Source organism: Delphinapterus leucas, chromosome 5 (assembly GCF_059928025.1).
Source record: "Delphinapterus leucas isolate spDelLeu-1000000601 "Yukka" chromosome 5, BTC_Dleu_Yukka2, whole genome shotgun sequence".
Lineage (NCBI taxonomy): Eukaryota > Metazoa > Chordata > Mammalia > Artiodactyla > Monodontidae > Delphinapterus > Delphinapterus leucas.
In genome coordinates, this window is record NC_143133.1 from 76,792 (window position 1) to 104,740 (window position 27,949).

Genomic DNA, 27,949 nt, shown 5'->3' on the forward strand with positions numbered 1-27,949 from the left:
TGACCCCCTGGAAGGGCCAACTGGAGAGTTGTGAGGTGTCCTCTTGCTGGAGCCTGCTGCTCGGCACCGCACGAGGGAGGGGAAAGCACCGGGCAGGCCTGTGGGGATGAGGCTTGACAGATGGCGGCCAAAGTGAGGTAAGTGGTAGGATTCTTTTGGAAGCTACTTATTCTGCTAAATGGCCTAAAAAATTTAAAGTGCTGTAAAACATTCTCTTACAAATTTAATATTTGCTATAAAATCATTGCAGAAGCAGTTGAATGATTTTTAGTTGTCTTTATTAAAATGAAACAAATTAGGTACAAAAACCTTTGTTCCAAATAGATACTATGTATCTTACCAATGTTTTTGCTTGGTTTTGAGTTTTAAAGATTGGTGTAGAAATTATTTCTAATATAAATAAATGATTATTTCTTCCTCAGAGGGTTGATTTTTGTAGTACGCTGTTTACAAAAACTGAGTAAGTGAAAATGACAGTTTATAAATTTGTACCATTTAGGAAAAAAATGTTTATGTAGTGTAGCATGAATAACAGCAGATAAAACCATTGAAGATGTTAGTTTTTACACAGGTGGTAAAACCTTTAAAACAGACTCCAACATGCATTACATGTGCATTTCTGACCTTAACGTGCAAAAACAAAGCTACTGGTTAAAATAGACTTATTTTTGCTACAACTGAGCACACTTGTAAAATCCTTATTTTTATCATTAATTTCAATGAATAGCTTTGAAGCTATTCTGCTTAAAATGAGAATAATTTAAAACAATAATATTGAACACTGTAACCCAAAACTAATGGAAAACTACAGTGCTGCTGTGAACAAAGCCAGACAACAAAGTCAGACATTCTGGCAATGTGTAAAACACGAAGAAAAATGTTCCCCCAAGTTGTAGAACACTGAGGTACACAGAACAGTCTTCTCATATAAATCAAAGGTTTTCAAAGAAAAGGGAAAATACTCATTTGTTGTTGGCATCACCGATGTCTAGGTAAGGTGTAGTTAAATCACCCGGACAAATACAAAATTGATAATTCCGTCTTTAAAATAAAATAACCAAGAACTATTCCATAAATAGGATGCTACCTACTGGGGAAAATGTCTATGCATGTAGGCTACATTGTCTTCCGTCCTGGCAGCAGATGGACTAACTGCAGGTGAAAACACTCATAGAATGGAGGTTAGTTATTTCATTAGTGATACTTGAGAAAGTCCCATTTATGCCAAACCAGCAGCGCCCCTAAATAAACAAAACTTTCACAAGAAAATTCCTAAGTCACTTCCTCCATGTGGCCTTCCTCCGATCAACCCCAAAGATCTGTGAGACCTCCTTTATTCTGTATCCCATCATCATCTCAATCCCAAAATTTAATTAAGGATTTTCCAGACTTCTTCTTTAGAATCTTTTCTGAAACAAATGGATTTGTGAGGATCTGGAAGTCATATATAAGCTTTCCTACAGTTATAGACTTTAAATGAAGTTTGGCTTCTATATTATATTGACACCTGTGAATCTGTTGCTTAATATCAATAAAAGCTCCCCAGACTCTCTGAGTGTGATGCTTTTCTTTCCAAAGGCACAGACCTAGGCTTCCTGGTGTCATCCTTCTGTATATAGCTGTGCTCAGGTCAGCGGTGATGGTCAGCAGCCTGCCCGGGGTGAGAGTCTCCCTAAAAGGGACCCCAGAAATTGATCTACCTTTCAAGAGGCTCCATCAGCATCCAGAAACACTGTACCCTATCTCGAAAGGCATCGGTCCTGCTGCTCTGCAAATCAATGTTCTCCAGGCCTCATTTTGGCAGCGTGGGCCCTGGAAGTCTTTCTGTGCTGTACTTCTGTAGCCTTCCTTCTTGTGCACCCGCACTGCAACCTCTGCAACTTCCCCTTACTTGGCGCTGGGATTTCAGGACCTAGGAATTTTCCACGATGTCCTTCTACATGCTTTTCATCGGCAGGCCTGGGCTGGCATGTCACACAAGGCTAGCTCCTTCGGCCAACCCCCTCTGCTTAGTCAGTGGCAGCTCCGCAAATGCTGGAGGGATGACTCAATGCACGGGAGTGTGTCCTAAATACTGCATTTGAAAGTGATAGTTTTCCTGAGCTTCTCATGACAATGACTAACCTCTCTGAATGTTTCTTTATGCCTGTGAATAGCTTATCGAAACGGATTAAGCATCCTTTTATGCATGTTCTTAGTAATACTGGCAATATAGTTCTTTTTGTTTGTTATGGAAATAACCCAAATTGGGAAAGGTAGCTTTAAAACTCCCCCGCTAACCAAAGCATGATCAATTGGGGAAAAAATTTTGAATTCTTTTCTTTTTCTTGTGAGAGGCATGGGAAATAATAGGAAAGGGAAAGTGGGGAGCACCACTCATCAAAAACATATTTTAAGAAATGTGCTGGCTTCTATTTCAGGAAGGTTTACATCAACACTGTTAACAGACAAATGAAGGAAAAGGAAATGTGGATCATTGGTATTGGTACTTTTCAGAAAGGCTGATTGATAATATTTTCTTGTATTTGAGATAATCAAGGACAGAAAGCAATGTCACAGGATGTGAATTACTCCTCATGACGGTGAGGAAGGTGCCTATTTTCTGTCTGTTGTACAGTATGTCTGGGAAGTCCCTCCCACACTGAGTCCTTGGTCTTTCTTCCTCTGACCCTTTCACATGACTTTGACTCCTTATTGGCAGGGCCTTTTCCTAAGATTCTTTTGCTGATAATCCAGTCATGCTGTTCTCACACAAAGGCGAGTACTAGAAATAGGCATGTCAGGCTATGACACAGCCTTCCTCCTCCTTTGAAGGGGTAATGACCTTATTCAAGATGCTTTTATTAGGTCTTCTCCGCAAGTTACCGGAGAAAAGTCATTGCATTTCATTCACACAACCATGCTGCCACTGCCAGTCTGGGTGGTTCTTCCAAGTCTCGGTCAACCCCCGTTTTACATGGCTGAGGCGAGGTAAGAAGTTGGACAATGAATTGTAATAACCTGGCTGATTTCTTACTTTGATTTAAAAAAAAACAAAACTAAGCATTATTATTTTTTTCTGCCTGTAAAAGTAGTCATTCCGACCGTAGAAAATACAGGGAAAACATAAAGAATAAAATTAAAATCCCACAAAATATCATCGTTATTAAATTTTGGTATTTTTCCTTCTATATCTGAGTTAAGTTATCTTGTCCCACTGGATGGGTGGGACCAACAAAAGAATTTTCTTTTTCTGTTATGGCCAAATCTACTGTTTCAACCTGGGAGGATCTGTCAGTTTTCTCATAGTGTGCATCACAGAGTTTAAAACTACTTGGAAATACAGCCCAAGCTGGCTGTGCTTCTTCACCTGGTACCTGGCAGTCAGGACTAGAAGCTGGTGACACTTCTTTAATTAAAGAACTGAAGGAGGGGAAAAAAAAACAGAAACAAAAACAAACAAAAAAAAAACAAACAAAAAAAACAACTGAAGGAGAAGTCTGAACCAACTTGAACTTCCTCTGCAACCTCAAGGGCACAGGTTTCTTTCGAAAGTATGAAAGCCACTGTCTGTAAGTTATCACCTTTTCTCTCACTTTCTCGTGGTTTCATTGACGTGTGATCAGCAGAGTTCACATCAGGCACCTCTTCAGGCTCAGTTATTTCTTCCGCTGTCTCCTGAAGCTCTAAGCAGGGTAACGGGGCCTCCTGCTGCTGCTCCATTTCACCAGCGGATGCTTCTTCCCAGGGACTCGTGGGCGGTGATATGGTGAGAGTGAGGTCAAGGTCAGAATCCTCCTCTGATAACTCGAGGCTGACTTCCTCTCTATTCACAGATAGGCTGGTTTGCTTGGTAAATGCAGAATTAAATGTTTCAAAACTCATGTGTTCACTGTTTAGGCCACTCTTGTCATTCTTTAGTTCTGAAGAGCCATCCGAAGCATTCCTCACTGATGGGATGCAGTCAAGTGAATCTTTTTCTTCCAAGGGATCAGAAGCTGACGATGAGACTACTTCTTCAAGCTGGGACGACTCTACAGTGTCTTCCGAAGAGATGCTGGAGAGACTCTGGCTCGACAGAAAACATTCTTGAGAGAGCTTCATTTCTTCTCTGGGTAACAAATAACTAGAACTTTTAACTAGTGATAATGCCTCTGTTACAAGGCAATTATCAGACGGCGATGGTGAGCCTGCAGCAGCCTGCCCTTTCTGTAATGAACACATTTCTTTAGCAAGTATCTCTCTACTCACTGAGAAGGCACAAAGGTACTTAGCGCCTTGTTGTCCTGACATTGCCAGAGAGGGAACGTCCCTAAGACCCTGTGTCTTTTCAAATGCGGACACAGGATGTCTAAGGCTTGTAGCAGGTGATACTTGTTTAATCAACTCCACATTAAAGGGTGTAGGTTTATCAGCTCTGTTTACAACTTCTGTCTGTATTGGTGCATAGGCATTTTTTTCAAAACTGAATGTAACTCGTTCCAGATTAATCACTCCATACTCCGTATCATCCTCCCCTTCCAAGGATGACTGACATTCTTTGATTATAAGGCTGCTATGCTGGATAAAGCCCTGCAAAGCACCTGTTTTTGTTTGCATTTTTGCATGAAAAACATCAACTTTGCTTTCAAGGGTGCTGTACACAGACTTTTGAAAAATCATTGACGGATTGCTGATCCCATCGTAAGTCCTGGCGAATGTGGACTGTGTGACAGTATCATTATAAGATGTCACCTGTGTGCCATCAAGTGGCTCAAAGGTTTTATCTTCAGCAGGAATAGAAGATCCATTAGTTTGGGTACTTCCAATGCTAGAAAGCACCAGATTAGAGGTCTCTAGTTTATCTGACGACTCTTGTTTGGCTTTCCCCCCAATTATCTGAAATGATAAAAGCAAAAGAAATAAATTAATTTAAAAAATCAAGGGCCAAATAGATCTTTTTTTCAAGCATTTACATATGTGAAGAACAGAACAGACAAAGATCAATTTTAGTTTGCTCTGTTCTTTTGAATCTTCATAGGGTAGAGATCAAGCAAATCCCTCTCTTCTTAGGCTTAAAATACCCCCCAAATAGGAATTTGTTTTATCTAAATACACACACACGAGAACTCCAAAACTTTCTTAGTTGCACAGCCTTGTTTTGTTTTTTTTTTAATGGACTTTTGGGAAGAAAAGCGGCTAGACCACTGGCAATTTAAAGACTTGAAAATGCAGACTGCTAAATAGCATCACTTAATTCAGAAATGCAGCAGTAGAGGAAAAAGTGCTCAATTAATTTAAATTATTTTTAGTAAGATTAAAAGATAATCTTTAAAGCAAAGAATAACTTATTTTAAACACCAGCTTTCAATTAGACTATAAATGCACTGTCATCTGGAATGTTCCCATGAGGAAACACTAATTATTATCTCTTGTACTCAGAATACACTGATAAGCAGCTTTCCCAAGGTATCAATCTCTATCCTGTTAAATAAAAGTCCCTTACCCCTTAGCTGTCTTCTTAGCTTATAACTGGACATAATCTCTCTCTCAGTTTAATACCTCCCTATTCAACAAAGCAGCAGAAAACACAGTGCAGCTTGCATTAATAAACTCAACTAAAAGGACTGATTTAAACAGCATCAGAAAGGATTTAGCATAAACAGTAACAGAAATACCTCTGGACAATTTTGATAACCTCATAAAAAGGCTGTTTCTTTTCTTCTTTTTTTTAAAGGCTGAAGAATGGTCTTGTTCAGAATATGGTAAAGTGGATTGACCATACAGTTGACCTACACCTGTAGCTCTGGAACACTACGGCCACAGATTTCCTGCCAGATTTTGAAGCAGTCGTGTTGTAAGTCAGGACCTGTGTTTCAAATCTCTTGTTAAAAACATTTCTGCCTTAGTCAAAGAAAGACACTGACCTGAGCAATTGGCAGGGAGGAGCTGAGACTTGGTTTTAAGAGGACACGACTGGCCAGATACAAAGCATAGAAAACTCTTGATGGCACACTCATTCTGAGAACAGTTCTATGACCCTCCCAATCGTACTGTGGCTGATAATGTTGGGCCATAGTCGTGAATCTCACCATGCCTGTGCTCTTAGTGAAATGAAAACTTTGATAATCCTAGTTTGCCCTAGAATAGGGAGTGGTACAGGATGTGTGTGCACCTTTAAAGTATGGGTACAGTATTCAAGAAGATGACGGAAACATATTTCTAAGTATATGCTATAGAAAGTGTTAGGAATCGTTAATTTTAACATTCTACTTTCTACTTAATACTCTTTCATGTTTGCAAGAAAATCATTCCTAATTGGACATTACTAAAGTAAGTTAATATATATTACCACGACCGAAAATACTTTATAAGAAACTAGTGTGTGTATAAATATATATGTAATAATTAAAATCTGCCTGACTAAACATAAATACTTTCTTATTCTAAGGTAGTGATTTTATGTATCTCTTTGAGAATAAGATGAAATTTATGAACCCCATCCTCAGAAAAAGAACGCATACACACGTAACATGTATTTTATGTGTACACATATAAACACACACATATGTGCATATATATACATAAATACATCCACAGAATTAGACACTGAGAAACAGCTAGAGTGTCCAGATCTGAGTCTTGGCCGGACAATTTACTATGTGCCTCCAGGCCATTCTGTACTTCTCCATCCTCAGTCTTCTCACCTATAAGATGGGTGGCACGGTCCTTACCTCACCCGGCCGTGTGAGAATTAACTGAGCTAATGCGAGTGAAGGGCTCAGACCAGTCTCTGGCCCACAGCGTTCCACCAGTCTTCATTCTGATGAAGATGAGCATCTGCAGACACTCACAGACCCTCTGAGGCTCACCCCTGGACCTGCAAATCCCCACGGAAGCCCAGGTACAGAAACTCAATGTTAACACAGGCACTGAAGGTGCCCAAACCCATGTAAAATTATTCTGTAATAAATCTGCTCTGAAAGCTTAAAAAGGCAGGTATTTTGTCAATCCATTTACTTAGAATCTTGATACAACTTTTTAATTTGCTCCAATTAAAATTCGATTATCAGGCTTCCCTGGTGGCGCAGTGGTTAAGAGCCTGCCTGCCGATGCAGGGAATACAGGTTCGTGCCCCAGTACGGGAAGATCCCACATGCCACGGAGCGGCTGGGCCCGTGAGCCGTGGCCGCTGAACCCGCGCATCTGGAGCCTGTGCTCCGCAAAGGAAGAGGCCACAACAGTGAGAGGCCCGCGTACCGCAAAAAAAAAAAAAAAAAAAAAAAAAAAAAATTCGATTATCCGTCCTATCAGTTGAGAACAGTGAAATGAAACAAAGTGTATTTTTCATATTTACAAACAGTTATCTGCAGACTATGAGAGGTCTGGCATTTTATTTACTGTCTCAGGATTTGTTTTCTGTTTTGGTGGTACGCGGGCCTGTCACTGTTGTGGCCTCTCCCGTTGCGGAGCACAGGCTCCGGACGCGCAGCCTCAGCGGCCACGGCTCACGGGCCCAGCCGCTCCGCGGCATGTGGGATCTTCCCAGACCGGGGCACGAACCCGTGTCCCCTGCATCGGCAGGCGGACTCTCAACCACTGCGCCACCAGGGAAGCCCTCAGGATTTGTTTTTAAAAATATTCTTTAATATATTCAATTTTAGTTTCCTTTAAGGTTTATCAAAGATTTTTTATATTTATTATTACTGCATTTGATCCATAAACACTATTATAGGTAAACAGAATAAGTATTATTCACCTCTTTTAAAAGATAATAAGCTCAGAGAACAAGTAATTTGCCCCAAATCATACAACTAAAAAGCTACATAATTATGGTTGGCTCCCAGATCATCTGAGGCCTACGATTTTTTTCCTCCTTTTGTTTCTTCAATCAGGATGGTAGATAAGCTCCACCTGCAGACAATCCAGACTTTGTAAACTAAGTTTCTGGCATTCTAATCCTTTACATAGCTAGAGAATCCACTTTCCTAAAAGAAACCAATGCCTTGTTATGAATGTGATTTTACGTACAAAAAATATTTCTTCAAAAATAACACCAGCATTTACAGTATTCAGCTTGACCTACCTCATTATTACAGGAATCGATGAAATTCTGGCTTTCTGGGGTCTCTGGATGACCTGCTGTTGCAAACATTTCTTTCTGTTCATTCTGCACCCAAAGCTCCAAGCCTCTCACAGGCGGTGGTTTCATGAAAGGAAGCAGGGGGTCAGTGATTGGGAAGGACACTTTGGCAGTAGGACCTCTGGGAGCCTCATTAGTCTCCAACAGAGGGTCTACGGAGCACCTTTCCACACCGGAGGACTCTTCAATTTCACTGAATTCAAACGATTCTAACGTGCTATTTATGCACACGTATTTTGCTGGGTTGCTGTGTTCTACTACTTTTCGGGATGATTGTATGACTTTGTTTTGATTGCTATAAAACAGAGCTACCCACATATGAAGTAAAAGCTTCACTTCTTCCATGGTATCTGGTAAATCAGTATTCCAAGGCCTGAGATTTTAAAGAAAGAAGAAACCAAAATCATTGAAAATGACTATTTTAGTTGATTATCTTATAAGTAAGTGCCTTAATTATTAACCTTAGTTTTTGTGTTCATTTTTATTTTAAAAATTACATGAACATGAAACAATGAGTAAAATAAAAATGAAGTTGATATAACAAATAATTACAGTGAATCTGCTTGGTATTATTCCCAAGTTACTGGATTTTACACACTTCCTTCTCCCTCCCCAGGGTTTAGCACAAGTATCCCTTCTCGCTACATTTATCTCAACAGAAAAGTTCATCCACTTTCATCCAGGGTCACTCCCACTCACCCGTGTAGTGCTCTGACTACAGTCTTCTCCAGGGGGTTGTTGCTATACTTACTTGCCGTCTAAGCTGAACACGTAATCTGCTTCCCATACGAAAGTGACCTTAAAGGAGCCGTCACAGCTGAATACGGCACGAGAGCGGCAGAAGTCCTGCAGGCTGGAGGGCAGCACCCCGCTCCTGCGCCTGAGCGCTGGGGCCTCGGAAAGCTGCTGCAGTGGGGAGGTGACCTGCTGATGCCGAAATGGCATCACTTTCCCCACTGGGGTTCCCGCTTCAGGGCCTTTTGTGCCATTCTTGGCAAACGCAGGGCCTGGGGCCCCTCTCTGCTGTAGATGCTTCTTTGAATGTTCTGCAAGGAGCAGGGCATAGGAATGCTCCACAGCAACGACAGAGCTTTGGCTTGCGTCGGAACTTTCTAGGGTTTCCTCGGGCAGTGCTGACTGGGCTTCTGCAGGGGCCTGAATGCCAGCAACCAAGCTTTCTTCCTCCTGGCTGACCGTGGGGTCTGATGTCAGATTACCCTTATCAGAGGAGGGCTTGGATAACGGTCCACCTTTTTGACTTTTAACTCCTCTATGATATTCATGGTCTGACGTACCACGCAAAGAATGTTCTTTAGAAAGCAAAACATCGTTCTGTGGCAATTCAGAGGAGCAGGGCAAGTTTCTGGGCTCAGAGGATGGTGTGGTAGAGGTAGCAGCGCTTAATGCAAGATCAGCCAACATATTTAGGGCCTGGGAGTCACAGTTGACAATGGAGTTTTCAGGTGGGTCTTCTGGAGCCACTGTGATATTTTCTGGTTGAGCTGTACTTATGCTAATAACATCTTCTTGACCATCTGAAATTTCTGATTGAAGCTGTGAAGAAGTTTCTCCTTTGGCTTCAGCATAAAAGAAAAAAAGACACATAACACTTGATTTCCATAGAATTAATTCTTTGTCATATTCCTATGGTTCAGTGAAAATCAACAGTTAAGTCAACATATTCAAGAAAAACCTCTTGATATGTTGCATAAATTGTATGTTAAATTTTTATTACCAGAGTGAGGTCTTGTCCAACTTCCTGATGTATTATAATGTATTTACCGAGGAACAAGTCTTAAGGAATGTGCATATTAATTTAAAAAGAAATCACCCTTCAAAACTGCATGTACTCAGGCTTCCCTGGTGGCGCAGTGGTTGAGTCTGCCTGCCAATGCAGGGCATACGGGTTCGTGCCCCGGTCCAGGAAGATCCCACATGCCACGGAGCGGCTGGGCCCGTGAGCCGTGGCCACTGAGCCTGCGCGTCCGGAGCCTGTGCTCCGCAACGGAAGAGGCCACAACAGTGAGAGGCCCGCGTACCGCAAAAAAACAAAAACAAACAAACAAAAAAAACCTGCATGTACTGACCTACACACAAGGCATACTGCTCAGCTAAAGAAATATACAAAGAGAAAAAAACAAAAACAAGAAAACAAGACTCCTGCCCTCAGAGAGCTTACAATCTCGTGAGAATCTAAGAATTTCTAAGTTTAAAGTGTATATTATAGAAGGTTAATGTACTTTCTTAGAAATCATTTCCCTTGGCAAGTTATTAGAGGAACCACCTAAGTTGAAAATAGAGATGATTTTTAACCGTACTGATGTTTAATTATAATACGTTACGATACAAATAAAAAATGAGAAAAGTAAGAATATTCAGAATCGCCAATTAATTTCAAGTTTTAAAACTTCAGTTTCTGCATTAAAAACATTTCCTCTCTATTCTATCTGCAAAAAAGCAAATCTCCTCATCTACTGATAATTCTCCTTACAGCAGGTACTCAAATCTACCCACTGGCATTCGGTCAGAAAACTAACATTCTCAGGTGGTTTACTTGCCTTCTCAGGACTTTGATTCAGCCTTTTAAAATGTGATTATCATGAAGGACAAAGTTCTCAACAATACTGGGCAGTGAGTCCCTGTAGCAGGTGGCTGGATGGACAGAAAAGCCAACTGTGCTCCTCTTTATAATTAGCAGTAGCAGGTCTGAAATAAATTACTAACCTGTCTGCAAAGCCCAATGACAGTACATTTACAGAGAAAACTCTGGCCTATGAGGTCATCAAACAGAATGACAAGAGTGTGTGTATGGTGAGGAGGGTAAAATTAATCAACCACTGCCCAGTTTTTATTTAAAATATCAAAGCCCAACGGGGTGAGGTACGAGAAAGTGGCCCAAAGAGGGCTGTCTCGTGAACCCTCCGGGTGTACTGGAAACACATTCATTTTAGGATCTGATGTGTTTACTGACACTAAGTTCATTCTGTCCTTAAATACTATGGTTCTTACACTGAGTATCACTATGAGGAAGGTCGAATCTAGAGAACACTGTATTGAGTCAAGAAAAAGGGTTCATTTTCATATGTGTCATTTCAGGTAAATCATTTAATAACTGACTTGCTAGAGGTTTTCAATTAATTAAAAATACAATACTGATCATCTATCTCTTTTAAGAAATATAGATAAAATGATGCCAAATAAATTATAAAAAATTAAAGAGTTCAGTAAATAAAAACTATATTGAAAACTTTAAAAAGGACAGAAAACCATTAGTTTCAGTAACAAAATGATTGAGCCTTCTTAAACTCTGATATTTCAAGTAAAAGAAATGAAGTGGATTAGCATGGGTGATTAAGAAATAAAAGAAAAAATTAACACATTATTTAAAAGGTGGTAATCTTAAAATTTTAACTTGGAATGTGGCTGCACAATATATACAGACACTTGCAATACAAATCGCCCTATTTCTGAATACCCATTCTGGAAACTTTTCATTTTCTGGGCTCACTTTTCTGCCAATGCCCAGTTGCACACCTCCTCCCACTAATCGATTAGCCTACAAGTATATAGAAGCCAATTCAGCACAAGGAATTCTAATGACAAGGCTGGGAATACAATGCATTATGTATGTATCTATACTCATCCTGTTTACAAACTAATTGGAAAGACAGGACCAAGACACACCAGATGATTGGAAAATAGTATGAATTAACTCTTTAACGTTCTCAAAAACCCAAAAAAGAAATGGAAAAAAAAGGAGAAATGAGTGCAGATCAGAGCATCAGGAAATGACTCCGGGTGGACTTAGCTGAGCAGAGGGGACTGCACAGGAGTGACAACAGGCGTGGTTCGTGTGGGTGGCACCATGTGCCTGGCAGGGAAGGCACGCATTGGGAAACGGCAGGAGAGAAATGTGGACCCGTGGGTAAGACCACCTCGTAACTGCCTGGGGAGACAAGCAGAGAGGCTGTGTTGGGTATGACTCTCTACAGGCTGTACGGTGATATGACTGAGGAGCTTTCAGAAAAATCTTCAGCCATAAACAACATTAACGAAACTGAGGAAAGGGACTTCCCTGTGGTCCAGTGGTTAAGACTCTGCGCTTCCAATGCAGGCAGTGGGGGTTCGATCCCTGGTCAGGGAACCGAGATCCCACATGCTGCAAGGTGTGGCCGAAAAAATTTTTTTAAACAATGAGGAAAGAAAAAACCAAGCTCATCCATAATACCATCACCCCAACAAAACAAGAGTTTCTTTCCCTGAATTCCACTAAATTTGAGGCTTTTAAAAAACCTAAAGGTAGATGAGAGAAAGTAGAATCATGAGATTAGACAGAAAACTGATGGAAATACAGAGATATGAGGAAATGAAGGTTTTTCTAAACAAAAAACACCACCACACATACAACACAGTAGGACTCAATACCGAAGATACTGTAAAATGTATAGATTTTGCAGCTTGGTGGAGCTGCACTCTACTCAGAGAGACGGGTGTGAAGAGGGACATGGAGCTGGGAGAAAAGTGAGGTCCGCGCTGATGAGGGAACGTGCCAGCAACGAGGAGGTTCCAGCAGGTGGAACACGGAACCAGCAGTCAGCTGCTGGCTCACAGAAGGAGACTTGGTTATTCACTTCCGCACAAGTAGAAGTAGAAAAGTAAAACTGCTTTTAAAATTAATTTAATGCCTTTTGAAACCAAATACAGGGGCTTCCCTGGTGGCGCAGTGGTTGAGAGTCCGCCTGCCGATGCAGGGGACACGGGTTCGTGCCCCGGTCCGGGAAGATCCCACATGCCGCGGAGCGGCTGGGCCCGTGAGCCACGGCTGCTGAGCCTGCGCGTCTGGAGCCTGTGCTCCGCAACGGGAGAGGCCACAGCAGTGAGAGGCCCACGTACCGAAAAAAAACAAGAAAAAATACAAGTGAAATACAGGATTCGAGATTACTGACTGCTTTGAACCATGTCTTTACAGTTCCCTCTGGACAAACTTATAATATCTTCTATAACATTATGGTCCAGAAAAATACTGCCAGATGCTACTTGCTTGTGAATTTAGTCATTAAAAAAGGCCATTTATACTTTAACTCTGCTAAACAGTTCATGTTCAGGCTTTCTGCAGAATGAAAAGTAGGGTCTATTTAGTGAAGGTATGAATCTTGGCACTTTCTTATTTATTCACAATGGGAAACCAAGTTACTTGTCCTGTCAGTGTCTGAACTAAAGAAGACCACAAGAACGTGACAGATTTCAACTGATCTTATACTGTTTCAATATACTACTTTATAATCTCGATTAGTCTGTATTACGGTGCTGAAATTTACAGGAAGAGGACTTCTTACCAGGTTGTGGCTGCTTTCTGATTCTGGGATTCTGATTGCCTTTTACTATATTTTCCCTCTGTTTTTGTGGAGAATTCTTCACAGGTGGCTCAGCCCTTGGAACAGTTTTGACTGGAGATGTCTCTCGTTTCCTTGCCCTTTTAGCATTCGTTGACCCTGGAACATCTTTAGAAATAGGAGCTTCTTGGTTTTTCCAATCCAATTTGGTTGTCTGTACAAACTGTGCAGTCAGCACTTCAGCACCTTATGCAGAAAAGACACCGTTTTCTAAGGGGTAGGGGGCGCACATATTTATCAGCATAGCTTTCCTTTGATTTGTTTTGGGGGGGAAACTTTAATAATGGGGAATAAAATATAAAATTGGGGGTATTTCATTAAAAGATTTTTGAACTTGCTAAGTGTTGGTCTATACCCCTAATTAGGATTAGGGGAAAAATATCAGAGTAGTAACTTTATAGAAACAAGGCATGACTTAATTTTTAAAAAAGATTCCATAATCTTTGCTGACTGATGTGGCAGGTAAGGCTGAACATGCTAGTTCACAGCACAGGGTGACGGATAATTCAATTTACACAAAAGCGACACAGCTCCCACAAAGCCATGTGGTTAAAACCATGATCACACTGTAGAGAAGAGACTGTAGGTTCACAAAGAGCCATCTTACATATTTTCCTTCACTACACCTAAATATCAAAGCTTTAACACTGCCTGAAAAATCATCTCTTAAGAGAAGACAGAGGAAGGTACATTGAAGAAAGTCCTCTTCTGATTTAACTTCCTATAAATCTATTATAATTGCTCATTTCTCTTACAAAATGCTCAGCTTTACTTCTCGCAGGGAAGGAAGGAAAGAACTAAAGGTGGGGGCACATGAGGAGAAAAAACTATTAACAACCTGCTTGTATCACACGCAGAAAGTGTTTCAATCCTTTAAGAGTTAAAAAAAAATGTTAATAAATGTTCCCTGTGAAAACGTTTTCCCCATTGACTATATAAAATAATCACACGTGTGAATGTTTGCAAATATTTTAAAATCACGTTATATGGAAAATACTATTTCTAATTGATTGAGAACAGAAAACATATTAAACAGTTTCAGAATGTGATGGTTATTAGTGAAATGTAGAAAAGAGACCAGTTTCATTTTATTCTTTTGAAGGTCAGAAAAATAAACGGTTTTTTAAAAAAGCTTTTAGACTCTCTTAATGTTGTACATTTCCCTGGGTCTAATTATTTTCTTCCCTACTAAACTATCAAAGGCAATAAAGCAGCAGTTTTGTTTTTAGAGTAAGACTTCCGATTTTATACTGGTTACAATTTCTAAAATTTTTAGCATAAAAAAAGGCAAAATATAAGTCAAGCAGGAAAACTGTTAAGACTAAATTAAGAAGAGAAAGAAAATAAGATGAGATGATCAAGACTAGGGGAAGCGTAACATCTGCACGGGCGGGAGGGGAACATCTCTCACAACCTAGGTCCTGCGAGGAAAAGGAGAAACACGAAACAGGTGACCCTGCACGGACTGCCCTGCTTATTTGCATCACTCAATGACATGTTTCTCAAGCTGCATGCAATAACCCATGGGTGTATTATAAAATAAACTTAATGGGCTGCAACCAGAATTCTTTGTTAAATGAAACAGAAGATATCAGATTGTATTACACATAGTTAGGGTAAATGCTTCCTGAAATTTCTGTTTCAGTAATGTATGAATTTGTGTGTACTGGACTACAATATACAATGTATTTCTTTTCTATTTTTTTTTGAGCTTTTGTGGTATTATATTTAGTCATCTTGGCTGGTTTAATCACATCGTTGTTGTTGTTCATTTTTTGGCCACACTCTGTGGCATGTTGTGTCTTAGTTCCCTGACCAGGGATCAAACCCGTGCCCTGTGCACTGGAAGTGTGGAGTTGTAACCACTGTACTGCCAGGGACATCCCTAAAACATATTTCTTATAGTGGATGAAATTAGCACACTTGAGAAACAGTGACAACATATATGTTGAATTATAGGTAATTTATTTAATACCTTTAAAATGGTTCATATAGAGAGAAACCCAATATGGTTGGCCTGGAATTTGTGAGAAAATGTAAAGTGTGAGTTGCTGCTTCATACTGCCGTTCTTTCTACCACCCTCCTAAACACACACACACACACACACACAATTTCTCAAACTATAATTGGCCAGAAATAACTACTTGTTAAACCACAGGGTAAAATCTTAATTATCTAGGATCCTGGGGATCCACACACCTCCAGTGTTTCTTCTTTAGGCATCAGAATTTTAAAATTCAAAATACTATAGATAGGGTTGGCAAATTTTTTCTGTGAAGGGCCAGACCTCAGTCACAGCCGCCCACCTGTGCCAGCACAGTGAAGTACAGAGACAACAGGTAATGCCTGAGGGACCCTTTGGCCCAAGTCTGCTCACCTCTTCGCTAAGGGGTCATAGAGCATAAGTTCCCTAGTTTTAAACAAAATACACCACACATAATCTGAGATGACTCTAAGCCAAAATTGTGTTATTTGTCGTGCTCTGTTCACTGAAGTGCATTTGACTAACATTAAATGGCTCTGGACGCTGATTCTCCCTCAGTTTTCAGGGGGCAACAAAACCACTTGAGGAACTGTTTCAATATATATGTCTCGAGGCCACTGGACCTTGTTTCAGTAGGTCTGTAGTAGGATCCAGACGACCACTTTTAAAACACACAAAGGATTAGAAATTCTGCCCCAGGATGCTCTAGTTCTGGGAGAGTCCAGGCACTTTCCCCCCTCTTTAAACATGTTCAGGCTATCACTTATCAGTTTTTGCCATCTGTTCTTAGTGTGCCTGATTTTAGCAGATCCTCTTCTTCCACTCGAATTTGTCCGAGGACAGTTCAGAAACTGAATGACCTTATTTCTTAGACAGGTAAGTAAATAACTGAGTGATGATTTGAGCAGTTTTACAAGTGAAATACAAGCTTTTGGTGGGTGGGCTTTTGTCCTATTTCTTGATTTTCATGTCATCTAGATTAGCGCTTCTCCAACTTTAGCATGCACACAGATCACCTGGAGAGAGCTAACGGACACTGTCAAGCTACAGTCCAGGATGGTCACACAGGAACAGGGTTAACACACAACAGTTATTACTAATTGCTCATCTGAAAATCCATACAGACCATGCTTACCGTTTTCTCTTTTCTGACGGAACTTGAGAGTTGTGCGAGAGTCTGGACGCTTCTTTGCTCCACCACGAGTTCTTCTGGGAAAGGGACGGCACAACTTCACCCTTTTACTCTGTACCACGGGCAGCGTGCCTGCTTTTCTCTTACGCTGAACTCTCAGATTTGATGCGGGACTTAATGGGACCAGAGTTCCCTGCCTTGTTTTAAACATCTCTTCAGAATTCTTTTGTGTTTCTGTTTCTTTTCTTACTTCTGCCGCTGAGTTGTGAAATTCAGCACCTGGAGTCATAACTAAAGAAAATCCAGCATCACAAATTCCATCTGAAATACCTTATTTCTTGGACAGGTAAGTAAATAACTGAGTGATGATCTGAGCAGTTTTACAAGTGAAATACAAGCTTTTGGTGGGTGGGCTTTTGTCCTATTTCTTGATTTTCATGTTATCTAGATTAGCGCTTCTCCAACTTTAGCATGCACACAGATCACCTGGAGAGAGCTAACGGACACTGTCAAGCTACAGTCCAGGATGGTCACACAGGAACAGGGTTAACACACAACAGTTATTACTAATTGCTCAGCTGAAAATCCATACAGACCATGCTTACCGTTTTCTCTTTTCTGACGGAACTTGAGAGTTGTGCGAGAGTCTGGACGCTTCTTTGCTCCACCACGAGTTCTTCTGGGAAAGGGACGGCACAACTTCACCCTTTTACTCTGTACCACGGGCAGCGTGCCTGCTTTTCTCTTACGCTGAACTCTCAGATTTGATGCGGGACTTAATGGGACCAGAGTTCCCTGCCTTGTTTTAAACATCTCTTCAGAATTCTTTTGTGTTTCTGTTTCTTTTCTTACTTCTGCCGCTGAGTTGTGAAATTCAGCACCTGGAGTCATAACTAAAGAAAATCCAGCATCACAAATTCCATCTGAAATACCTTATTTCTTGGACAGGTAAGTAAATAACTGAGTGATGATCTGAGCAGTTTTACAAGTGAAATACAAGCTTTTGGTGGGTGGGCTTTTGTCCTATTTCTTGATTTTCATGTTATCTAGATTAGCGCTTCTCCAACTTTAGCATGCACACAGATCACCTGGAGAGAGCTAACGGACACTGTCAAGCTACAGTCCAGGATGGTCACACAGGAACAGGGTTAACACACAACAGTTATTACTAATTGCTCAGCTGAAAATCCATACAGACCATGCTTACCGTTTTCTCTTTTCTGACGGAACTTGAGAGTTGTGCGAGAGTCTGGACGCTTCTTTGCTCCACCACGAGTTCTTCTGGGAAAGGGACGGCACAACTTCACCCTTTTACTCTGTACCACGGGCAGCGTGCCTGCTTTTCTCTTACGCTGAACTCTCAGATTTGATGCGGGACTTAATGGGACCAGAGTTCCCTGCCTTGTTTTAAACATCTCTTCAGAATTCTTTTGTGTTTCTGTTTCTTTTCTTACTTCTGCCGCTGAGTTGTGAAATTCAGCACCTGGAGTCATAACTAAAGAAAATCCAGCATCACAAATTCCATCTGAAATACCTTATTTCTTGGACAGGTAAGTAAATAACTGAGTGATGATCTGAGCAGTTTTACAAGTGAAATACAAGCTTTTGGTGGGTGGGCTTTTGTCCTATTTCTTGATTTTCATGTTATCTAGATTAGCGCTTCTCCAACTTTAGCATGCACACAGATCACCTGGAGAGAGCTAACGGACACTGTCAAGCTACAGTCCAGGATGGTCACACAGGAACAGGGTTAACACACAACAGTTATTACTAATTGCTCATCTGAAAATCCATACAGACCATGCTTACCGTTTTCTCTTTTCTGACGGAACTTGAGAGTTGTGCGAGAGTCTGGACGCTTCTTTGCTCCACCACGAGTTCTTCTGGGAAAGGGACGGCACAACTTCACCCTTTTACTCTGTACCACGGGCAGCGTGCCTGCTTTTCTCTTACGCTGAACTCTCAGGTTTGATGCCGGACTTAATGGGACCAGAGCTCCCTGCCTTGCTTTAAACATCTCTTCAGAATTCTTTTGTGTTTCTGTTTCTTTTCTTACTTCTGCCGCTGAGTCGTGAAATTCAGCACCTGGAGTCATAACTAAAGAAAATCCAGCATCAATAAATTCCATCTGAAATACCGTACTTCTTAGACAGGTAAGTAAATAACTGAGTGATGATTTGAGCAGTTTTACAAGTGAAATACAAGCTTTTGGTGGGTGGGCTTTTGTCCTATTTCTTGATTTTCATGTTATCTAGATTAGCGCTTCTCCAACTTTAGCATGCACACAGATCACCTGGAGAGAGCTAACGGACACTGTCAAGCTACAGTCCAGGATGGTCACACAGGAACAGGGTTAACACACAACAGTTATTACTAATTGCTCATCTGAAAATCCATACAGACCATGCTTACCGTTTTCTCTTTTCTGACGGAACTTGAGAGTTGTGCGAGAGTCTGGACGCTTCTTTGCTCCACCACGAGTTCTTCTGGGAAAGGGATGGCACAACTTCACCCTTTTACTCTGTACCACGGGCAGCGTGCCTGCTTTTCTCTTACGCTGAACTCTCAGATTTGATGCGGGACTTAATGGGACCAGAGCTCCCTGCCTTGCTTTAAACATCTCTTCAGAATTCTTTTGTGTTTCTGTTTCTTTTCTTACTTCTGTCGCTGAGTCGTGAAATTCAGCATTTGGAGTCATAACTAAAGAAAATCCAGCGTCACAAATTCCATCTGAAATACATGGAGACTGAGGACAGTCTGCCAATAAGTCTAGTGCAGTAGATACTTCCAAAATGTACCCATTAGGATTTGAAGAATAAGATCTCAACTGAGTTAAAGACTGTAAAGGGCACTTTTCAGCTGGAGGAGTCAAGTCAAAACCACTGGACACTTTGCCAAAGAATGCAGTCTCTTTAATTCCATCCTGAGAAGCAGCAGTCAATGAAGGACTTTTGTCCACCTTGTACAGTTCTTGGAGATTATGCTTTACTAATGTGTTTGGACAGATTCCTTTTTCAGAAAATGATTTCTTTGCTTCCAGCAGGGCACAATTAAGGGCAGGTAAAATAGGTACCACCTTCAATGAGATGTCATCTTCAACTTTCAAGTCTTTCAGCCCTAAAATATATACACATGTATTAAAAACCCAAAGTTCTTGTTTTTTCAAAAACATGCAGGAAAAAACGCTTTAGATTACAAAATTACAGGATGGTTAAATATGATACAGTGTTTCAAATGGTAATCTAAATAGCAATTAATAGAAGACTTATGGATGCACTTAATGAACATATATTATCTCCATATATATGAAAACACGCACACACAGAACCAAAAAAGAGTCACTCAGATGGGATCACCAGGTGAGAATGAAGAAGGCAGGCCCGCCTGCAGCTCCATCTCATCTGACCAGGAGCCCAGCGTGGGCTCAATGCACCGGCATTTAGAGTTGGCAGAATTACTTTTCTATTCTCATCTTCTGCTTTTAAAATGTATCTAATCTGTACCTTATATGACCTACTTCAAATTCTCTTAAGAAGGTAGTCACAGGTGCAAACTTTCAGTTATAGGATAAATAAGTACTAAAGATGTAATGTACAACATAATAAAAAATAATTAACACTGCTGACGTTACATATGAAAGTTAAGAAAGTAAATACTGGGACTTCCCTGGTGGCGCAGTGGTTGAGAATCCACCTGCCTTTGCAGGGTACACGGGTTCGAGCTCTGGTCTGGGAAGATCCCACATGCCATGGAGCAACAAAGCCCGTGCACCACAACTACTGAGCCTGCGCTCTAGAGACTGCGAGCCACAACTACTGAGCTTGCATGCCACAACTACCGAAGCCCGCGTGCCTAGAGCCAGTGCTCTGCAACAATAGAAGCTACCACAATGAGAAGCACGTGCACTGCAATGAAGAGTAGCCCCCGCTAGCCGCAACTAGAGAAAGCCTGCAGCAACGAGGACCCAACGCAGCCAAAGAAGGAAAAAGAAGGGAAATACTAATAGTTCTCATCACAAGGGAAAAAATGTTTTTTCTATTTTCTTTAATTTTGTATCTATATGATATGATGGATGTTCACTAGAATTACTGTGGTAGTTGTTTCATAATGTATGTAAGTCAAATCTTTATGCTGGTAAACCCTAAACTTATATAGTGCTGTATGTCAATTATATAATATCTCAATAAAAGTGGAAGAAACTAGAGTTACAACACAAACCAGTTGAACTAAAAGAAAGTAAACCCTAAGTAACCCCCAACTCTCATGGTAACTACTGCTATATATTTCATCACCTTCTCTAGCAAATGCAATTTTTTAATATTATGTAACTAGACTGACTCGTCTGTATTTTACTTCCTCTCCCTGGTTCACTCTCTGACTGAAATGCTAATTTTTCAGCAACTCAATAACCTAAAGGAAAAGAGTACAGGAAAAAAGAGAAAAGGTCAGGTCACTGAGAAATAGGTAATAAAATCCTAGAAAATGTAATTTATCAGTAATAAAAAACCCACAGATAATAAAGACCTTTGGTGCCTACTAAACTGAAGTATACCATTCTTTTTAACGAAAAAGTAACTGCAAAATTAAGAAACACCTAGCTGAATACGTTTATACTTGAGCAGGTATCAGGAAAAGAATGGCAAATAAAAATAAATGGGAAAATGTGGCTAGCCATTAAAATAAAAATTCCTTTCTCTGCAGTTCATTTAGATAGTAAAAGGAAAAATAAAACATGACAAAGTTCTTATGTACTGCTAACAGTTCACGATAAAGCAGCAGTTTTCTAGACAACTTCATTATTTCAAGAATTTGGAAAGGCAGAAGTCAGAACGATTTGTAACAGGCTATTATGAAATCTAAGAAAAAGAACTTTTTAAGTCTGCTAAGCGAAGAGTCACTCAATTTAAAACAAATAACCACAGCACTGAACATTTCTGAGTGACCAGAAATAGAAAAGTGTCTTAACGAACTAGAGGAGGCTGTGAGCATTGAACACAACAATCCAATGTTTACTCAAAAAGAAATCCTGTGCTGTTCAACCCCAAATGGTACAGGAACTAATGTTTCTTATTCAGGTGGTAGTGTACACCTAAAAATAAGAATAAAGGCAGAGCTCCTGCATACGGAGGGAGGCAGTGGGGGAACAGAGCTGGAAGCCAGCTCAGACTCAGCTGTTTGACCTTGGGCAAGTTTAAGTTTCAGTTTCCTCATCTTTGAAATGGTCACAATAAAAATACCTATTAAGGGCTGTGAAATCAATTGTGCCTAGCAGAATATCAATGTAGTAAATGCTTGAAAAATGCAAGCAGCTATCGCCATTATGTTATTATAACTGGTAATATTTTGCTTATTCCAAACAGGTCATGCCAGCAGTTCTCTGCTTTGAGTAGCTGAATACAATTTAAAAACATTAATTAAAAAATTTTTTTGGATTGGTTGTAGCTTTATAAATACTATATACAAATCATGTTTAAACATACACAGTGTGATTATAAAACAATGAGGAAAATTTCCTCATATGACAAAAAGAAATGACTCATTTACTTTAATTTATTTATTTGCTCAGCAAGCATTTATTACTTTTTAGGTGCCTGACATTGCTAAGCAGTAGGGATGCAGTAGAATACAAGAAAGGCAGGCATTAAATAATTATAAAAATAAATATTTAAATTATATTGGTGAAAAGCCTAGGGGTCCTCATTGAAGGAAGAGTGGTGATGGGAATAAATAAAGTGATATTTAAACCGACACCTGACAGCTATGGGTAAGTGGCTAGACCAGCACTTCTCCTCCAATTTTATTCATTATCTACCCCCACCAAAGACAGCCTTTCTAGACTTTGTTTCCTAACTGCCCTCTGAAATTCTAATACCACAGATATACTGTATATCTATTTACAGACTGCAGGAGCAATATTTTTTGCCCCTAGCAGGCAATTCCTGGTTCTGGCTTGGGGGGCGATCAACATCATCTGATCAGGGGGAAGGAGACAAGTAGTCCAGACAGAGGGAAGTGCTTCTGTGAGGACCTTAAGTCCTACTGACGGGGAGACTATGATAAAACCAACTCCCAGCTCTTGTTGTTCCATAACAAATGAATCCAGTTTTGGACATGCTGAATGTGAGGACCATCTGAGACATTTAAGTAGAAAGAAATGTCCATAGGCAGGTGGATATCTGAGCATGGAGCAGACAGGAAAGGATAAGCCTACAAAGAAAGGAGATGAAGGATTGACCAGGGAGAGTAAAGGAAGAAAGTTATTTAAGAGAAGAAAAGAGTTACCAGGGTCATATGCTGCTGAGAGTTTAAGATGAGGACTGAAAAATGGCCCACAGGTGCAGTGAACTGCCAGTCCTGGTCCTTACCTGCTGACGGGGATGAATGGAATAAATGCAACCCGTGAAGACCCATCTGCTCCTCTCCAAAACCTACACAGAATGAGAATCAGAAGAAACGTGAGGTTGCTGATCTTATACAATAAAAGTAAACATACTGAAAAACATTTATTCAAAAAGTTGTTCTTACTTGTTTCTGACATTAAGGCTGACGACGTAAGTAAAATGAAAAATTCTCGATCTTCTAAGCATTTGACGATTGCCTTAAACATAAAAGAGCAAGAAAGAAGATTCAATTCCTCTCTCCTTCTCCCTCTACCACATTCTTCAGTGATTTTTAAGCTCATGAAAAGTTAAAGAAAAAAATTCTTGAAATGTCAGTATTTATGGGAATCAGGACAATTTTGTCCCCAGTATCAGAAACTGCAAGCTCCTTAGCATTCAAGTAATCTTGGCCTTGTTATGGCTACATATAATAAATAACTAGAACATCATGGGTTAGTTTTAGGATAGGGTTCAATTACATAACAAATCAATCAGAAACAACGTCTTTCATTTTTTTTCATTGACATGTTGGACATTTCATACTGCTAAGTAGCCGCTCTGTTCCCATTTAGCCACTACAAATTCAAGGTCAATCAGACCTATGATTAACATGTTAAGCTCATTTTAATACAAAACATATCACAGAATCCTGGGACTAGAAAAACTGGAAGATACCATCCATTAAAAGAATCCTTTCTACAGCTTCCTAAGAGATGAGTAATAAAAGGAAATAACATCATTAGGTCCCCTGGTTATAAGAAATGCAGATGAAAATAAATACTTCTATTTTCCCTCTACCACAGTCTTCAGTGGCATCTTCTGTCATTCTAAATCACAGAGATAACAGCTCTTCTTCCCCATTAGTCACCATTTCAAAAGCCTATATACCCTTAACAAAGATAAAATTCAATGTCATACAATAATTTGTCAGTTAAAAAAACAGAATAAAAGATACCACTTTATAAAGTGATAAAACATACTTCAAAACTTGACAGGTCATAAGCCTACAAATATGATAAATCAATAAATTATTCAACAACTCAAGTATGAAAAAAAGACTTCTTTTCTAATTATTTATTGGAACTAATTATGAGACTGAAACTTCACCCACAGGAACAATCACTATTGTGAGTCTCCAAACATTTCTATCACAGCCCCTATGCATTGGTTGGTTTACATTTTTGTCTCCTATAGTCTTGTAAGTTCCTTGATGGCAGGGACAATTTGTCTTTTTGCTTCTGGCACACAGTAAGCACTCAAGAAAGAATTACTGAATAAATGTATCAACAGTTATATATACCCATATCTTTGGTATGTATCAGCAAACAGATGTAATTCTTGCTTTATCTTTTTATCGGTGTAAAGAGTAAAAGTGACAATAATTAGCTACATTATTCTGAATTTTAGTTTTGTAATATAGATGAAAGTAAAATCCTATATCTGCTTAAAACTGTACATTCCTTTATTCCAAAATATGTGCACGTAAAACAAATATGTAGTGTATCTTATTAGTCTCTCAAATTATGCGCTGAAAGGGCTATATAAAATTCCTATTTTAACCTTTGTGGGGAAAAAAATCATAGAATCTTTGAAATATCTACTTCTAGCCTTTTCCATTCACACACAGAAAAATCCAGCCATACATGTCTTTACCACCTTTTAAAGAAGAGACCTTCCTCAGTACTGTTCTTGAAGTCCAGTGTTGTAGGTACAAGGGACATTTACTGCTCGTCCACTATACACCAGGCACCAAGGTGTCAAAGATGCTTAAGACATGATACCTACCCTCAAGGAGCTCGATGTCTAGGTAGGGAGACCGATATGGAAAGATTATTCATTATAAAATGAGGCAGGAAAAGCAGCCTGGAGCACTGAGAGCGAAGGACCTTATGTGATAAGTAATTTCTGTTAAGTAATTAACACACAAACTGTGAAGTAAAGCTGGGCACCGAGTCTCCTGAGTTCAATACCAGAAGCACTCACAAGTAGACCCTTCACTAATGCATTTTCTCAAAGTATCTTTGACCTTCCTTCCTTTGAATTTCCAAATATAAAATGAACTACACTACTTCGAAAACACATAGCCTGTAGTCCCCGTCGATACTCGGTGGTCACCTGCTCAGCATCCTGTGTCAGCCACTGCACCTCCTTACTGCAGAATGGGGGCCCTGACCTCGCACCCAGCTCTGGAAGGTGGGCTCTGAGTGGCCTGAACTAATCAGTGCGGGCCATTCCCTTTCTAGTTGCTGCTGAGAGACATGCAGATGATGGAACTGGTCTAAGGACAGAAGCCATGGTTTGGAGGACGGGTTCTCTCTGCATGCAAAAAGGAAGCACGCAGCCCTGACTGGCAGCCTAGGACAGAACTATTGCACAGAGGAGGGAGAAGCTGAAAGAAAAAGAGTCCTGAGCAAACAGCACTTGAACTTGCTTTACCATCTAAAACTCAAAAGTAAGCCTATCAAAACTCTTTATTGTTTAAGCCAGTCTGAATTTCTGTTACATGCAACTCAAGCATCTTACCTGACACTTCCCCCAAGGCAGCTCACCTATCTATTCTGTTAATTTACCGGTTTCATACTGTCTACTATGGGGATAAGTCCGTTGTGCCACTAAAGGGCTGAGCAGACTTGTTTGCTCACTTCCACCATGCACACTGTTTCCTTTGGGATGTTTGGGAATCACTCACTGTAAGGTCAGCATCTACTCCTATCCTCAGACCGAGGAGCCCTGGTTAACACAGTGGAGAGGTCTTTGGATGTTACATATTTCTCAGTAGAATCGTGCTTTTCTACGCTATGAAAGCAATAGAAGCAGCAACTTTTTCTTCTTTATACACCTATGTGTTGACAAGGGTCACTTTTAAAGAAATATCCCACAAATCAATCTCCTTTGATTAATGCAGAAATACTAGGGATCTACTCAATTCTTCCATCATAAAACAAAAACAACAACAAAAAAGGATTTGAGAAAAACTGTCCTCCTATACTTAAAACCAGGAGTATGAACTGACTAGTGAGACACAGAAAAAGTAAACTAAGATACAAAGGGGATGAACATGTTAGCCAATACATATCATGTCAATAAATATTAAATGATAAATATCCTCTTAAGGGAATTTCCTGGCGGTCCAGTGGTTAGGACTTGGCACTTTCATTGTTGTGGGCCCGGGTTTGACCCCTGGTCAGGGAACTAAGATCCTACAAGCTGTGTGGCGTGACCAAAAAAAAAAAAAAAAAAATCCTTTTGAGCAAGCTAAAACAATTCAATCTAGGCAGAGCCAACTAATAAACAGATATCAATTTCTCAATTTAAGGAAAACATAATAATAATATTTTAAACTGATGATTCTTACCAATTGCTCCCTTTTAATGTACTCTGTTAGTTTATCTACTTTTTCCCCTTGTTTGTTGGACAGTTTCACCTCATACATATTGAAGCACATATCTTGGCAACAGACTGTGGAGAAAATCAGAAACACAGAACATTTCCTATTTTAAAATGCTATTGTGAAAAATCCCGTTTCTCCCTAGACCCACCGTGTGGCTGACATGGTTGGTCTTGGTGCTCCGGCCTGGTGTCAGGCCTGAGCCTCTGAGGTGGGAGAGCCGAGTTCAGGACACTGGACCACCAGAGACCACCCGGCTCCATGTAACATCAACCGGCAAGAGCTCTCCCAGAGATCTCTGTCTCAACACTAAGATCCAGCTCCACCCAATGGCCAGCAAACTCCAGGGCTGGACGCCCCACGCCAAACAACCAGCAAGACAGGAACACAACCCCACCCATTAGCAGAGAGGCTACCTAAAATCATACTAAATTCAGAGACACCCCAAAACACACCACTGGACGCAGCCCTGCCCACCAGAAAGACAAGATCCAGCCCCACCCACCAGAACACAGGCATCAGTCCTCTCCGCCAGGAAGGCTACACAAGCCACTGAACCAACCTTACCCACTGGGGGCAGACACCAAAAACAAAGGGAACTACGAACCTGCAGCCTGCGAAAAGGAGATCCCAAACACAGTAAGTTAAGCACAATGGGAAAACAGAGAAATATGTAGCAGATGAAGGAGCAAGGTAACAAACCATCAGACCAAACGAAGAGGAAATAGGCAGTCTACCTGAAAAAGAATTCAGAGTAATGATAGGAAAGATGATCCAAAATCTTGGAAATAGGATGGAGAAAATACAAGAAACGTTTAACAAGGACCTAGAAGAACTAAAGAGCAAACAAACAATGACGAACAACACAATAAATGAAAATAAAAATTCTCAGGAAGGAAGCAATAGCAGAATAACTGAGGCAGAAGAATGGATAAGTGACCGGGAAGATAAAACAGTGGAAGTAACTACCGCAGAGCAAAATAGAGAAAAAAGAATGAAAAGAACTGAGGACAGTCTCAGAGACCTCTGGGACAACATTAAAAGCACCAATGTTTGAATTATAAGGATCCCAGAAGAAGAAGAGAAAAAGAAAGGGTCTGAGAAAATATCTGAAGAGATTATAGTTGAAAACTTCCCTAACATGGGAAAAGAAACAGCCAGTCAGGTCCAGGAAGTGCAGAGAGTCCCATACAGGATAAATCCAAGGAGAAACATGCCAAGACACATATTACTCAAACTATCAAAAATTAAATACAAAGAAAAAAATCCTAAAAGCAGCAAGGGAAAAGCAACAAATAACACACAAGGGAATCCCCGTAAGGTTAACAGCTGATCATTCAGCAGAAACTCTGCAGGCCAGAAGGGAGTGGCAGGACATATTTAAAGTGATGAAAGGGAAAAACCTACAACCAAGATTACTCTACCAGCAAGGATCTCACTCAGGTTCGATGGAGAAATTAAAACCTTTACAGACAAGCAAAAGCTAAGAGAATTCAGCACCACCAAACCAGCTTTACAACAAATGCTAAAGGAACTTCTCTAGGCAGGGAACACAAGAGAAGGAAAACAC

At 40.3% G+C, this 27,949-nt stretch overlaps 1 protein-coding gene across 1 annotated transcript; it reads right to left on the bottom strand.

The window, feature by feature from the left end:
* Positions 1-261: 261 nt before the first annotated feature.
* On the bottom strand, positions 262-19,798 carry LOC149749076 (protein TASOR 2-like). The gene is given in 6 exon segments (XM_089911356.1): positions 262-4,857; positions 8,045-8,474; positions 8,801-8,853; positions 8,855-9,678; positions 13,438-13,680; positions 19,024-19,798. Coding segments are annotated over 6 exon segments (3,777 nt in total). The 5' UTR covers positions 19,784-19,798; the 3' UTR covers positions 262-3,390.
* Between the last annotated feature and the right edge of the window lie 8,151 nt (positions 19,799-27,949).